Genomic DNA, 16,700 nt, shown 5'->3' with positions numbered 1-16,700 from the left:
CCACCGGTTCCGTCCTCCACTCCGGGATATTGCATTCACACCTTGCGACACTGGGTTGAAGTCTGGTCCCACTTTCCCTGTGGAGATATAAACCATACCCTCCCCTTGGGTGGATTAATGCCCCATTTCTGTCATGCTGATTGTACTTACCTCAGTGGACTCATGTTGTACCTGTCCCTTTGGGTCTGGCTTACCTCGCTTAACATAATTCCTTCCAGCTCTTCCCATGAAATAACGTGTTTCATGTGCTCATCGGTGCTTTTTAGTGCTGCATAATACTCCATTGTGTGTATGTGCCAAAGTTTGCTAATCCACTCGTCTATCGATGGAAACTTAGGCTGTTTCCAAGTCTTTGCTATTGTGAATTGTGCCGCAATAAACATTGGAGCGCATATGACTGGTCGTGTTTTATTTGCTGCTTCAACCGGGTATATGCCCAGTAGAGGGATGGCTGGGTCGTAAGGTAGATCAATTTCCATTTTCTTTAGGTATCGCCAGATTGCTTTCCACAGTGGCTGTACAAATCTGCACGACCACCAGCTGTGGAGGAGGGTTCCTACTTCACCACAGCCCCTCCAACACTTGTTGCTCTCTGATTTACTGATCTGAGCTATCCTGAGGGGTGTTAGGTGGTATCTCATGGTTGTTTTGATTTGCATTTCTCTTATGGCAAGGGACTTCGAGCACTTTCTCATATATTTATTGGCCATATTGATCTCCTCTCTAGTGAAAGTTCTTCTCATTTCTTTTGCCCACTTCCTTAGGGGGTTAACTGTTTTCCTCTTTTTGCAGGTCATGATGGTGTTGTAGATTTTAGTAATGAGCCCTTTGTCTGACGTGTCATTACTAAAAATCTTCTCCCAGTCTGTGGGTTGCCTTGTCACCCTCTTGGCAAAGTCTTTCGAGGTGCACAGGTGTTTTATTCTTATTAGATCCCATTTGTCGATTTCCAGATCACCTGTGTGTGTCCCCTTCCCTGTTGCAGTGAGCCTATGTGCTCCCTGGGCCAGTGCTCTGAGATTAGTCCCGATTCCCTCCTTAATGGTCCTGATGGTTTGGGGTTTGACTTCTAGATCTGTGATCCACCTTGAGTGTATTCTTGTGCATGGGGTGAGGTAGACGTCTTGTTTCAACTTTCTACATGTGGATATCCATTGTTTCCAGCACCACTTATTAAAGAGGGCATTTGCTTCCCACTTGACGTTTTTGGGACCCTTGTCGAAGATCAGTTGTCTATATGCTGATGATTTTACTCCTGGGCTTTCTATTCTTTTCCACTGGTCTGAGTGTCTATCATTGTGCCAGTACCATGCTGTTTTGACCACTGTAGCTGTGTAGTAGGCATTAAAATCAGGTAGGGCGAGTCCTCCAATTGTGTCCTTCTTCTTGAGGAGTTCTCTGCTAATTCTGGGTTTCTTCCCTCTCCATATGAAGTTGGTGGTCAGTTTTTCCAATTCTTTGAAGAAGGTTGATGGTAATTGGATTGGTATAGCATTGAACTTGTAGAGTGCTTTAGGAAGAACTGTCATCTTTACTATGTTCAGCCTACCTAACCATGAGCAGGGGAGCTTCATCCATTTGTGAAGGTCACTTTTGGTTTCCTGTAATAGGGTTTTATAATTATGCTTATATAGGTCTTTGGTATTTTTTGTTAAGTATATTCCTAGGTATTTCAGTTTGTTCTTGGCTACTGTGAAGGGTACTTCCCTCTTAATCGCCTCTTCCATGGCCCTGTCCGATGTGTATAGAAACCCTACCGACTTCTGTTTATTGATCTTGTATCCTGCTACTCTTCCGTATTCCTCTATTGCTGTAAGTATTCCAACTGTGGAGTTTTGGGGGTCTTCAATGTATAGGATCATGTCATCTGCAAATAACGATAGTTTCACCTCCTCCTCTCCCAACTGGATCCCTTTGATGTCCTTCCGCTGTCTTATGTTGTTAGCCAGAACCTCCAAAACGATATTGAATAGAAGAGGGGACAGGGGGCATCCTTGTCTTGTACCCTTTTTCAGTGGTATTGTTCTTGTCTTTTCTCCATTGACTATGATGTTGGCTGTTGGTCTTTCATAGATAGCTTGTATGAGCTTGAGGAACTTACCTTCCAATCCTATCTTCATGAGTGTTTTGATTAGGAATGGATGCTGGATGTTGTCAAATGCTTTTTCTGCATCTATGGATATTATCATATGGTTTTTATCCTTTTTCTTCTCGATGTGGTATATGATATTTATGGATTTTCGGATGTTAAACCATCCCTGCATCGCTGGGATGAATCCTACTTGGTCGTGGTGAATGATATGTTTGATGTTCCTTTGTATTCTATTGGCCAATATTTTGTTAAGGATTTTTGCATCTATGTTCATTAGAGATATTGGTCTATAATTCTCTACGCTTGTGGGGTCTTTTCCCTGTTTGGGTATCAAAGTAATGCTGGCTTCGTAAAATGAGTTTGGGAGCTTGCCGTTCTTTTCTATGTTATGGAATACTTTGTGGAGGATCGGTGTCAGCTCTTCCCTGAATGTTTGGTAAAATTCTGCTGTGTAGCCATCTGGCCCTGGGGCCTTTTTCCTTGGTAGGTTTTTGATGACACTCTCTATTTCTTCCTTCGCTATGGGTTTGTTGAGGTTCTTGATCTCTGTCTCAGATAATCTAGGGATAGATTGTTTTTCTAAATATTTATCCATGTCTTCCAGGTTTCTGAATTCATTAGAATACAAACCTTCATAGTACTTTGTGATTATCCTTTTTATCTCATTGGGGTCTGTTGTTATTGCCCCCGATTCATCCCTCATCCTGGCTATTGATGATTGTTCCTTTCTATCTTTGGTAAGCTTTGCCAGGGGAGTGTCAATTTTATTAATTCGTTCATAAAACCAGCTTCTAGTTGCGTTAATCCTTTGCATTGTTCTTTTGTCTTCCCACTGGTTTAACTCCGCCCTGATTTTTATTATTTCTTTTCTCTTGCTATTGGAGGGGTAGTTCTGTTGACTCTGTTCTAGTTGTTGGAGGTTTTGTGTTAACATATCTGTCATACGCCTTTCTTCTTTTTTCATGTATGCATTCAGTGATATCAAGCTACCTCTGATAACTGCCTTTGCAGTGTCCCATAAGTTTTGATATGTTGTATGCTCGTTCTCATTAGTTTCTAGAAATTTCCTGATATCCTCTCTGATCTGGACCTTAACCCATTCATGTCGCAGGAGATCGTTGTTTATTCTCCAATTGGTGGCCCTTGCTTTTCTGGGTGCCCTTCTATTAATCTCCAGCTTTATGGCATGGTGGTCTGAGAAAGACGTCTGGATAATATCTATGTGTTTGAATTTACTCAGGCTGGCCTTGTGCCCCAGCATGTGATCTATTCTTGAGAAAGATCCGTGTGGATTGGAGAAGAATGTGAAACCTTTTGCTTTTGGATGAAAGGCTCTATAGATGTCTATCAGGCCCTGTTGCCTAATTACATTGTTTAGCTCTCTGGCCTCTTTGCTGAGCTTCTTTCCCTGTGACCTGTCTTTCTCTGATAGTGGAGTGTTGAAGTCCCCCACTATTATTGTTGTTTCCGTGATTTCTTCTGTCATTTTTTTAATAGTTTGTTTGACGAAATTTGCCGCACCATTATTAGGTGCGTAAATATTCAGTATGCTTATTGCTTCCTGGTTTACTGAGCCTTTGAGCATTATGTAATGTCCCTCTTTGTCTCTTTTTATGTTTTGGATCTTGAGATCCATTTTGTCGGAGATTAAGATAGCCACTCCTGCCTTCTTGGAGTTACCATTTGCTTGGTAAACTTTCTGCCAGCCCTTTATTCTCAGCATATGCTTGTCTGCTTGCTTAAGGTGTGTCTCTTGCAGGCAGCAGATTGATGGGTTATGTTTTCTAATCCAATCCTCCAGCCTCTTTCTTTTAACATATGAATTGAGCCCATTTGTATTCAAAGTGATTATTACAATCTCTGGCTTCATGGTTGCCATATTCTGTTTTGTGTTTTGGGTCTTTGCCTATCTTCCTTCATATCAGTGTACTGCGTTTGAGTGGAGGGTTTCTATCCTGTCCTCTTTTCCATCTGAGACCGTGTTGTCCTGGTACGTGTTGCTGGCATGTTGGATTCTAGATGGAGATGGGCTATATGGTGGTCTCCTGGAGGTTCTGTTCTCTTTGTATGCCCTTGCCCGGAATTCCCATTCATCTCCGTTGTCTCCGAACAGGTGAACACTTTTTGCCCTTGAACATTGTCTTACCTTTATCATTCTTAAAAGCGTTAGACCCTTTCGTCTTGGATGCTCCTTGAAACTCATTTATTCTTTAAACCATGGGGTGCCTAGACACTGAGTGAAGACATCATTTATAGGATTTTTGTAAACTTGTGAATTAGGTGAAAATGTATAGAGCAGACCATCGTTTTAGATTCAACACTTTGTATACATGCTCATTCAGCTCAATTACTGCAGCCCCTCAGCGAGCCGTCTCGGATCCAACTTCCTCCATGTTTCCGGGTTTTATTCCTCTTTCTTTCCTAACTCTTTGAACTTTACCCTTGGGTAAATGATATTCTGTTGATCTTAAATGGTGGATTATTTTGATTCGGAGGTGAAGTCAATTCCAGCCCTGAAGGGGAAGACCCCAGCCTTGGTGGCCCCACCAGTCTGTTACACGACACATCAGCCTTGTCTCTGCTATTACGTTGGGTGCTCTTGCACATTCTTCTCCCTCTCTGGCCAAGACCTTCTGCTCGGACCGTTTTCAGGGCAGCTGTGGTAGAAGCTGGCTACCAGCTTTTTTCTCTGGTCTCAAGGTTGTGGAGACGAATGCTTTCAGAGTCCATTTGTGCTAATTGTTTCCACGTGTCTTTTGGATTTGGGTAGGACACATTTTTATTCACAAGTGAAGATTCACTCAGACTCCAATAGTCATTGTCTAGAGTTCAATTATTATATGCCTTTACTGTGTCATAATCAGCAAAGGAATCAAGATAAGTATGTCCTATTGCCAAGAAATTTCTATATTGATAGACTACCTCATTAAAACAGAAAACAAATTCACTGCCAGTGAGTCCATTTCAACTCATTATGACACTATACAACTACACTTGTGGGTTTCCAAGTCTGTAAATCTTTACTTTTCCTGAAGAGTGACTGCTGGTTTCAAACTGCTGACCTTGTGGTTTCGCAGCCCACTATGCCACTAGGGCTGCTTGATTAGGTGCTGTGAGTCAGACCCTAGGTAGAACAAAATGAAACTCCGCCTGGTCCCGGGCCATCCTCACACCGTTCTCATGTTTGCACCACTGTTTGTTGCAGCTACTGTGCTAGTCCATCTTGTTGAGGGCCTACCTCTCTGTCACTGCCTCGCTACTTTGCCAAGCATTAGATAGAGTGTAGATAACCCCGGGTATTGGGAAAACTGCTTTCTCCTGATTGTTATCTAGTCCCCTTTATCCTCCCTACTCTTTGATCATTTGTGTGTTAGTTGCCACAGCCTAAATGCATGCACACAGACCAAAAAATAAATAAAAATCAACCACTATAACTCAAAGAAAACTCTTTAAAATTATGTTAGGAAAACTACTGTTATATTTCTTTTGATTCCAAAACCAGGGAGAAATAGATACCAATAACATAACATGCATATGTTTGAACAGCAAGTAATATTCTTGGCTCTTATATTTGTTGTAAATGCTAAGTTTCTAGATATCTTTTTAGAACTATATTAAAGGGGATTTAGAAAGCTATTTATGGCTTTGGCATGTTTTCCCCACCCCTCCCACCAACCTTTTTCCTTGACTGCTGACTAATGGTGTCTAATAACTCTAGGAAAGTGGAGGCTATACCCCATGGTAGAAATAAAACATACAAAAGAGACTGTGTTAGTCTGGGTTCTTTAGAGAAACAAATCCACAGAAACTCATGTATAAGAGAGAGTTTTATATAAAGGTTAAGTGCACATCAAGAAAACATCCCAACCCAGTGCTGCCAAGCCTACAAGTCCAACATTAGCCCATATGTCTGACACCGATCCACAAAATCCTCCTCCATCTCACAAAACACACAGTGATGCCAACTGCAGGAGGAAAGCCGAATCAATGAGCGTGTAAGCATTTCAGCACTGGCAGGGGTCTCCACACAACTGCTCCAGCAGCCAGGACTGCATCAGGGTAGGTCCAGGTGGCTTCTCCTCAGGGATGTCTTGCAGGAAGTGAGCCTTGCCAGCTGAAGCAGGGAACTGGCTAAGGCAGCTGCACAATGGTCCGACCATCAGAAAACAAAAGACCCAAGAACTAGAAAGGTGAGGCTCACCGAGCCATTTATCCCTCTGCCCTTCAATTAACCCCACATGTTTATCGGCCAGGTTGGCACAATAAACTGAGTACTTCAGAGGCCTTTGTAAAGTTGAACTAGTGAAATTAGAAAAAAATCAGAGAAGACTTCTCAAGGAATATGCTGTGAGAGGAAAGATCAGAAGTCACATTAGCAAAAACAAAAATGTTCTCTCCAAGTTACGTGGAATTATTCTGGTGTGGTTATCATGATAAGTTACCTCTTTGGATGAAGCTATATAATTATGGCCGCTTCGAATAGCTCCATTTTAATGTAACGCCTTGCCATTTTCTCCTCCTGAAATCCTACTAGGTGTATGTGGTTGCTATGAATATTAAAAAGGAAGCTGAGTCAAAACCAAAAAAAGCTGCTAAAAATACTGATGAGGATGAAGATGACTATGGTACCATTGATGAACTGCCACCAGATAGTTTAATAACACTCGTACAGCCTGAACTGCCAACCCTCAGCCGCCTATGGTTGGCGGCATTAAAAGATTATGCGCTTTTGACACTACCAGCTGAATTTGCTAGTCAACTCCCCCCCGATGGTAAGTCTTACATTCAGGGCTTTGCTTTTATGGCATTCAAAGTAGTAATTAAAGTGCACTTGGGTGAGGCAAGCAGCAAATGTACCAGCAAATGACATTTTATATTTCTATGGCCTTGAAAATTTTTTTTACATTGTTTATAAAAAACTTGTCCTCCATTTTAAATTGGTAGATTGAAGGTACAGCATGAGATTATTAATTAACCCAAGGAAAAGTGTTACACTGTTATAGAAACTAGGATATTCTAAGCTATGGTCATTATGCATAACTACAATGAATAAATTCATGTTGGTCAACATGGGTTATTTCTTCTCTCCCAATGAATTGTGGTTCTAAAGTGCCTTTATAAATGTATTTGGGTTTGTATTTCCTATGAGAATTGTATTAACATTTTTTCACATTTACAAGATACATGATCAATCCAGTATTTTTTTTCAAACAGAAAACTTCATTTCTTTCCCTATGTAATAATACTTTTGAAAAAGGGAGCTCCCTCTCGTTACCTTTCTTCATTCATCGTAACAGCACGGAGAAATGAGGCGTCAGTACTGGGTAAAGAAGTAGGGAAGAATAGCAAAAGAGGAGGAAAAGAGAAAGGAGACAGATGTCCTTGGGAGCGGTAGAAAGAGAAGACGATAGCGTCTCCAGGAGCGGCTGGCAACAGTGAGAGCTTGTGACAACCCCGTAGGAAGAGGTGGTGCATACTCAGTGGCACGAACAGGAGCAGAGGCAAGGCTGGGCCCTGAGCATCAGTGAGAAAGAGGCAAGACTCCATCCAGTTGAGCAGCTTCAGGGACAAGGTTTGCTGTTAGGTGCTGTGCAGCCGGTAGTGCCAACGCACAGTGGCCCCGGTACAAATTCAGAAGCGCGCCACGTAGGTATCCTTTCTAGAGTATGAGACACGTGCTCTCTAGCATACTCACCTTGCAAGTCAAGAAGCTCTTTGGCCACCTTGCTTTTTGTGTGTAACAGCTATTCTTAAGTTACGTTGTTGCTCAGTGAGCGAGCACCTGTAATAGAAACTCATGTTTTTAATTGTGTTGCAGGTGGAGCATTTTATACCCCTGAGACGATTGACACTGCTCGACTTCACTACCGGAATTCCTGGGCTCCCATTCTCCATGCAGTGGCCCTTTGGTTAAATAGCACCGGGTTCACATGCGCAGAGCCAGCAGACGCAGCAGCAATGTCTGCTTCACAAAAACGGCCCACACCTGTCATTTTAAACCCGGCATCTGTAGCAATGCCCATTGCAAAGGCTTTGCCAGAAATTAACAAAGACAGGATGCACCTGATTTTAGGTATGCATGTCATGTTAAGGCATTTTAAGAGGCATCATTTCTGAAAATTTATATCTTCCCATTTATTTTTAACCTAATTGCAAGGCTTCAACTTTTGTTGAGTTTGGATGACTCATTTGGAAATTATTTAAGACTGTATTTTAAGCCATTAATAAATTCTGTACTGTACTTGTTAAAGTAGTTTTTTAGAAAAATAAGGGAGAAATTATATTGAAGCAGCATAAAGTGTTTTCTACTGACAAACTCGTGTTTTGATCTTATACCTTGCAGGTGTGAGTATACAGTTTCTTTGTTCCCCAAGACCCGAGGAGCCAATTGAACACGTGACGGCATGTCTACAGGCCTTGCACACCTTATTGGACTCTCCATATGCTCGAATCCATATTGCAGAAGACCAGGTACAATATCTGTATTTTGTAATGAATTGTATATGGTTTTAATCACATTTATTTTAAGACTGTTCTCTCACATAAAGTAACTTTTATATGACATGCTCAGGATTCAGGATTCGGGCTTTCTGTAGGAGCTGACACTGACTGGTGAATGGCCGGGCAGTACTCAATTAGTGACTATATCGTCTCTGATTTGTTCATTAGCACGTGTAATTTCTATTTGAAACCTTGGTATCAGCTCCTCTTTTTTCTCTCCCTCCCCCTCCACCTTCGTGAGCCCCTTGATAAATTATAAATTGTTACTTTTTTTCATATCTTAACTAACTGCTGTCTCCTTTCACCCATGTTTCTGTTCACCTGGGGAGTGGGGTGGAGATTATGTCTCAAGTTTTAATTCTTTTTTTTAAAGTTTTATTTCTTAAATGAAACATTTTCACATTGACTCAAATACTCATCTAAAGAATCATTTATGAATTACTCTTTCTCATTTCTGTATGGAATACTTAAGGACTTTATTCTTGTTACAGAACCAGTTAAGCACTGAATTTGTTTTGCTTTTTAATTTAGAAATTATTTTATTTTCATATTACTAATCAATTCTTTGGACACCATTATGACTACTTCATACCACTTTGGGTAACTCTTCAAAAAAACACAAAGAAACAGATATAAAACAAAATTTCTTTCATGCATTATATTGCAATTACTTTTGCATACAGTGTTGACCAAAACAAAAAATTAAAAACAAAGCAGGTGATACAATTACAATGCAAAATTCACTCACTGAGCTACTCTGACTTATACCTGAGGCTCACAGAAATTCCCGCAAGAATCATCAGAGAGGTTTTCAAATAGTTAAACCTGTCAAATGTAATCTATGAATGCCGGCAAGCTACTATTTTTTTAAATCTGTTGTTTTGGTTTTAACTTACTATCTCAGATCCTTTTTTTCTCTTAAGTTAGTGATGTTGATTTTTTTAAATTAAATGATGCTTTATTTATTCGTGTACTGTATTAAACTACAATGCTTTTTCTGAATTGGATCCTATTATTTTAACTTCCTAAATTGTACTTGTTCACCTCACATCTTTTACTCTGTGCCTGTTCTGCATCACGTTATCTAGGGCTATAGATAGCCAAGATGGTCTGAAGCTGCACCGGACTAGGAAACGAATGCAGTATGATAAATGCCGTGTCTGCTGTACAGAAAGGTAGACTCGGCATAGAGAGGAGGAGCGTCAGAATTACCGTGGAAGGTAGACGATGAGCTCTCTGGAGCAGTGGTGGTGGAGCCCAAGAGGAATGGGCTCTTAGCAGGGAGAGCGGCAAATACAAGGAAAGGAAATAAAAGGAAACATAGCAAGTTTTAGAGGCATTAGAATAGTGCGATGGCAGAGTCGTATTGAACACGTGGGGCGTGTTAGGAGATGAGGCTAGACCGAAGAGCAAATCATAATGTTGGGTTGTTGTGTTTAGCTTTTGTTTTCATGCCACGTCCATGCGACATCATTGGAAATGTTTAAATAGAAGAATGACATGATTAACTCTGTTTCAGAAAGATCATGTTACCAACCATAGAGATTAATTATTAAGAGATGAGAAGGAAGAGGGAAGGTCAGTGGTGAGGTTCCTTTCATAATTCAAGAGAACTAGCAAGTACACACACCTAAGAAACCCGAATGAAAAAAAAAGTGGGCCAGCATTGGACCCCTGGGAGTAAATAGCATTTAAAATGTGAGAAAAGGGAGAGAAGTCAGCAGTGGAGATGACGGGAGAGGGAGGACAAGCAGCAAACGAGAACAGAGAGAGGCGGTGGCAGACTTTCAAGAGAAGCCTCATTGAATGGGTTTGCTGATGGTGGACTGACTGACTGGCTGTGGATAGTGAAAGTTTGGAGTGTTACTGCGGTGTCTAGGAGAGGCAATTAAAGAAATGCTAAAATCATGGTAGACAAAACTCTTGTAGGCTGGTAATTATAAACTTAGTGGCTTTGGGCTCTAGCAAAACGGGTCAGTCCAAGTAGAAGAAAGGAATCAAGGGAATGAGTCAATTGGAATGTAGAACTTACTGAAATATGTAAACGATAGCTGAAGCCCTTTGCTTCTTCCTCTAAGTTATGATAAAATGTGAACATTTCTCATGGTGATGAGATACAGTAATATAATGTAAAATGCAGTAGTTCTTGTTTGAATATTCACCTTACCTAACAGTTTTTTACAGCCGTATTTTCTCAGATTTTGATAACATAAACTTGACCTCTGAGAGTGAAGTGAGTTGAATTTACCTGTATTAATTTATAGCTCATTGGCGTTGAGTTGCTGAGTGTTCTGCATCGCCTGCTGTTGACCTGGAATCCACCGTGCATCCAGCTGCTGGTTACTGGGGTCGTACAACAAATAGTGAGAGCAGCTCAGGATTATTTGCAAGATAAAAGAAACACGCTAAGTAAGCACTAGAAAATTACACTAACTTTGGCAGGAGCCCTTTAAAAATTTTTTAAAATACCAGTACTAAGAGGATTTTCTTTTCAAATTTGAATTTAGAAGATTTGAAGTTGATATCCCTAACACTGGATGAACCAAATGAAAATGACAACAGTTGCCTATTTTTCATGATCAAGCATGCCAGTGTCATGTGGTTCAACCTGAAATGTTTGGTTTCATTTATGAAGTACTCACACGAACATACTTATATCTGAAACAAAAAACCCAAATTCATTGTAATCAAGTCAATACTGACTCCTAGTGACCCTATTATAGGACAGAGTAGAACTGCCCTTGTGAGTTTCCAATTTCCAAGATTGTAGCTCTTTACGGTAGTAGAAAGCCTCGTCTTTCATAGAGTGACTGGTGGTTTCAAACTGCTGACCTTGTAGCTTGCAGCCAGTGCATAACCACTACGCCACCAGCGGTCCTTCCACATATATGAGGAGGTGTGGAAAAATTGCCCATGAACTTTTTGAAACTTCCTTGTTTTTTTTGTTTGTGTGCATGTGTGCTAAAAAAAATTACTACCAGTAAGTCAATACTGACTTCTAGTGACCCTATAGAACAGGATAGAGCTGCCCCTGTGGGTTTCCGAGACTGTAATTCTATAGAACAGCTGGTGGTTTTGAACCACTGACCTTGCAGTTAGCAGCCCATTGTGTACCCACTATGCTACCGGGGCTCCAAGTAAAAATGAATTGTCCATCAGTTTTAAGGAGCAGTCAATACACAGAATGCGTGTAAGGCTGCGAAACTGAGAAAATCATATGGCATTAGAAAGACATTTATTTTAATTTTTTTGAAAGAAAGTTTCAAATAGACGTTTAAGTATTTCTCCCATTATGAAAAAGTCTTTAAGTTGAATTTGTACATAAGTCAGAATAATGAGATATGGTTCTTGTTTAACATCAATCAAATGGTAAAATGTCTACTTGGTATAATATGTACCTTTCTGCATTAAAAAAATTAAATACTTCCAGATATACTGAAACTCTCTTTAACAACATAATATAGTAATAATAATAGTCATTTCAAAGCAGCCTCTGTTTATTATTACAAATCATTATATGTACTTGAACTTTTAAATAGGTTTGTGACTATGGGTTGTATATTTATAGTCTGGGACTGCTATAGTTTGCTGTTTCATCTACTATTTGGTATTTCATCAAACTTTTTTTGTTTATGCAAGATGAAGATGATATGGAAAAAGAGACCTGTCCTGTATTAGGTGAAGGAGGTGACACCGGTGGCCTTGTTCCTGGAAAATCCCTTGTCTTTGCAACCATGGAGCTGCTGATGTTTATTTTAGTGCGGCATATGCCTCACCTCAGTGCCAAGATGTCCGACTCTCCTAGCCACCTGGCCACCAAAACTCGACTCTCAGATGAAAGTGCTCGCTTGGTGGCAGCCACGGTCACCATCCTCTCCGACTTACCATCCCTCTGTTCTCCTGCTGGTAAAGTACTGGTCCGTTTTTGGAAGCGCCTTTTCCTACCGTAGAAGATGAACTCCCCTGGGTTCTATGTACTGCTGTGGTTTCTTTTCTTCTTAAATCTCAAATGTGAAATGACACGTTGGCTTTTAAAAAGGGGTTTGTTTACCATTATGCTCCAGCAAAGATTGAAAATGTAGATAGAACACCAGAAACCTAAGGACCTCTTTTCAGATGTACGTCAAACAAAGTTCAGAAAGAGAAACTTTAATTTGGGGGAAGATAGTAGCATCACTAAGTTCAGACATAAGAGCTCTCAACAGATACGGACCTGTTAGAAAAATATACTTTCCTTTTTTTATCAGTAGCTTTATGGTAAATTTCAACTCCAGACAAGGAATCCCTGTCTAGCTCAGAGAGTTACTCTGCTGTTATTGTAGTTTCCACCAAGTTGACTCAGTTCCCCTCAAAAATCAAAACTCACTGCTGTCACCTTGATGCCGCCCCGCGTAGCAGCCCCAGAGCACAGGATGGAACTGCTCTGAGACTGTGGCTCTGGCTGGGGGTAGAAAGCCCCTTCTTTCTCCCGAGGAGCAGCGAGTGGTTGGGTTTTGAACTGGTGACCTTACAATTAGCAGCCCAACTCGTCCCCTCACCACCACCAGTGCTCCCACATGTATGAAAATAGCGGACTCCCTCCTGTGGACAGAGCCTGCAGTGAGGGCGTTTGAGAATGCGAAAGAGAGCCCTTCCTTCACAGAGACGTCGAAGTCGGTGACTTCAAATCATTTCAGTGAATCCGAGGATTCTCTCCTTTCACTAGCGTACCTTAATTGACTTTTCATTTTCCTGGCCTGACTAGGCTGGCTTTAGTATGCTGGTGACTGGTGGCATTTCTTAAAACACCTATGAGATCCACTGAGTCACCCATGTAGTTCTCAAAGTACATGGTTTTTCTTCTCCTTTTCCCATTTTCATCAGGAAGGACATGAAATAGTGAATACATAAATATTAGAAGCAGTAACAGGGCTAGGTGGGAAAAGAGAAAGATGTCTTTTAATAACTTGCTCCATTTTCACTTACTGAATTATACTAACAGCAATGTAAATTTTGTGGGGAAAACAGGAAAATCATATTAGATCAAACTAAATTTCAAAAAAATAAGCAGTGGAAACAACTGTAATATGGAAACTGATCTGGTTATGAGGTAATTGAATTTGTTTACATTTCAGGATGTATGACAATCCTGCCCACGATTCTGTTTTTAATCGCAAGAATACTGAAAGATACCGCACTAAAGTCTGCGGATAATCAGGTTCCTCCACCAGTCAGTGCAGCTCTTCAAGGAATTAAAAGTATTGTGACACTTCCAATGGCCAAAAATGAAGACACTCAGAAGCAGTGGACCGCTCTAATTCGTAGCACTCTTGCATGCATACTCGAATATTCTCAACCAGGTAACCTAACTGGGGCTTAAGCATTTTTATTAGATGTTTGTTGTTAATTAATTATTTAATTGAGTGTGTCAGAAGACTACTGCAATTAACAGAAATCGTTTACTCCTGCTTTTCAGATAGGACTTACATACCCCTCTCTGTATTGTTGATTCTAAGTGCCCTTGGTTTTATTGTTTGTGGTTAGCATTTAGACTCATGTTTGGGGATTTTCAAAATTAATAAATGATCTGTAGAGAGATATCTTAAACTGTGCCTGTTCCCTAACAACGGTTCACTCCGTGGTTTTAGCCTCCATTGATATTTCTTGCCAGAACTATCATTGCTACGATGGCTTCAGAATGATTGTTTTCTGCAGCTATTTCTTCTAGTTACATTTATTAGCTGACAGCTGCCTGAAAGAGGTACTTCCTCGTTGCCCTCCCTTTATGACTTATGTTTATTACAGTCAGAACAGACCCACAGCACCCATATCACTGACAAAATGTACTATGGGTTTCTAGATTAATTGGAATATCTTACAGTCATGTAACTTCATTAAAAGACAAATGCTTGAAATTTTGTATATCTATACATTAAAAAAATTAAATTACTTTTAAGTAAGTTTCATGATATTAGAGTTCTTATTAGGATTTTTGCCTGAAAGAAAAATATTTTAAAATTTATATATCTTTAGTAATGCAAGAAGAAAGGGTTTAAGGTACAGGGACTTCCAATTAAGAACCCCTATTTCTTTTTTTTTTTTTTTTAATTTTAACAATTTATTGGGGCTCATACAATTCTTTTCACAGTTCATATATATATACATACATCAATTGTATAAAGCACATCTGTACAGTCTTTGCCATAATCATTTTTTTCTCTTTTCTTCCTTTACATTTTATTAGGGACTCATACAACTCTTACCACAATCCATACATATACATACATCAATTGTATAAAGCGCATCCATACATTCCCTGCCCCAATCATTCTCAAGGCATTTGCTCTCCACTTAAGCCCCTTGCATCAGGTCCTCTTTTTTTCCCCCTCCTCCCTCCCCATTCCCCCCTCCCTCATATGCCCTTGGTAATTTATACATCGTTGTTTTGTCATATCTTGCCCTATCCGGAGTCTCCCTTCCCCCCTTCTCTGCTGTCCCTCTCCCAGGGAAGAGGTCACATGTGGATCCTTGTAATCAGTTCCCCCTTTCCAACCCACTCACCCTCCACTCTCCCAGCATCGTCCCTCACACCCTTGGTCCTGAAGGTATCATCCACCCTGGATTCCCTGTACCTCCAACCCTCATATGCACCAGTGTACAGCCTCTGTCCTATCCAGCCCTGCAAGGTAGAATTCGGATCATGGTAGTTGGGGGGAGGAAGCATCCAGGATCCGGGGGAAAGCTGTGTTCTTCATCGATACTACCTCACACCCTAATTAACCCATCTCCTCTCCTAAACCCCTCTATGAGGGGATCTCCATTGGTCGACACTTGGGCCTTGGGTCTCCACTCTGCACTTCCCCCTTCATTTAATATGATATATATATACATATATATACATATACACATATATACACATACATACACACACTTATATCTTTTTTTTTTTTTGCATGATGCCTTATACCTGGTCCCTTGGGCACCTCGTGATCGCCCTGGCCGGTGTGCTTCTTCCATGTGGGCTTATTTGCTTCTGAGCTAGATGGCCGCTTAAGAACCCCTATTTCACCAACATAATGAATTCTTTTCATTTACTTGTTTACGGACTGTCGCACATTGAGGACACTGCTCGAGGTGATCGGCATAGAGGTGGGAGGTTTGCTGTTCAAGATTGAAATGCCACATCACTTTTGACACCATACATTGCTTTCACTTTTCATTTTCAGAAGATTCTGTGCCTGATGAAGTCAGCCTGCTAACAGCAATCGCACTCTTCCTGTGGTCTGCTAGTAGTGAAATAATAGGAGTCCAGTCTTTACAGAATGGCTGCCTGAACAGATTCAAAACAGCTTTAAATTCATGTGATCCATGGGTAAGTTACAGCCTGAAAAAATTAAATGCAGATATATAAGGAGGTACCCCCAAAAAACTGGTATTCCCCCCACAAAGCTATGAATTTAATTTTTTTACAAAATAACCTTATCACGTTCAAAGTACCCTCCATGACACTTAATACATTTGTCAAATCCATGATTCCATTCTTGGAAACACTTTCAAACTTATCTGTTTGCATGGCTGACAGCACTGCCCTTGTTTTTTTCTTCTCCTCTCCTGTCCTTTCATGATTAGAAATGTAGAGCTAGTGGATTATTTTATAATCTTTTAGGGAGAAGACAGTGTGTGGAAGCCAATCATTTTGTCTGGGTTTGAGTTCCATCGCTAACATATACTAAGCAACCTGAGTTCAAGTTACCAATTTGTAAAGAGAGATAATAACAATACCTCCTCTGAAGGGTCTATTGTGATCTTCAGATGTTGGTATAGTGAATGATTATAAAAATTGTTTAATACATTATATTTTTCAAGCTTAGCATAATTATAGTTTATAACAGAAAAATAATAAAATCAGTAGAGGTTTATAAATATTGAAGTTTCATTTTTGGTAAAACTGATCAGTTGGAGATGGCATTTTTGCAGAATAATTTGTATGAAAGGTAACTTGCATGTTAAATAATCATTCTTATTTTCTGAGTTATAGTAGTTAAGATTCTTGTTGAAGATTGCATACACTTTGCATTCAAAGTAAAGTTTACAGGACATTTTACAATTGAATTATTTTAAAATAAAA

At 40.2% G+C, this 16,700-nt stretch overlaps 1 protein-coding gene across 2 annotated transcripts in view; it reads left to right on the top strand.

The window, feature by feature from the left end:
- Window positions 1–16,700, top strand: part of HEATR5B (HEAT repeat containing 5B) — a 136,971-nt gene that overhangs the window by 105,840 nt on the left and 14,431 nt on the right. For both annotated transcript variants that reach the window (XM_075535810.1, XM_075535809.1), the window contains exons 28-34: window positions 6,627–6,864; window positions 7,911–8,165; window positions 8,436–8,563; window positions 10,858–11,002; window positions 12,233–12,499; window positions 13,708–13,932; window positions 15,799–15,944. In XM_075535810.1, coding sequence (XP_075391925.1) covers window positions 6,627–6,864; window positions 7,911–8,165; window positions 8,436–8,563; window positions 10,858–11,002; window positions 12,233–12,499; window positions 13,708–13,932; window positions 15,799–15,944 — 1,404 coding nt within the window. The remainder of the gene's footprint in view (window positions 1–6,626; window positions 6,865–7,910; window positions 8,166–8,435; window positions 8,564–10,857; window positions 11,003–12,232; window positions 12,500–13,707; window positions 13,933–15,798; window positions 15,945–16,700) is intronic.

The sequence above is a fragment of the Tenrec ecaudatus genome, chromosome 17, assembly GCF_050624435.1.
Source record: "Tenrec ecaudatus isolate mTenEca1 chromosome 17, mTenEca1.hap1, whole genome shotgun sequence".
Classification (NCBI taxonomy): Eukaryota; Metazoa; Chordata; class Mammalia; order Afrosoricida; family Tenrecidae; genus Tenrec; species Tenrec ecaudatus.
Note: the sequence above shows the minus strand (reverse complement) of the source record. Positions and strands in the feature narration are given on the sequence as shown.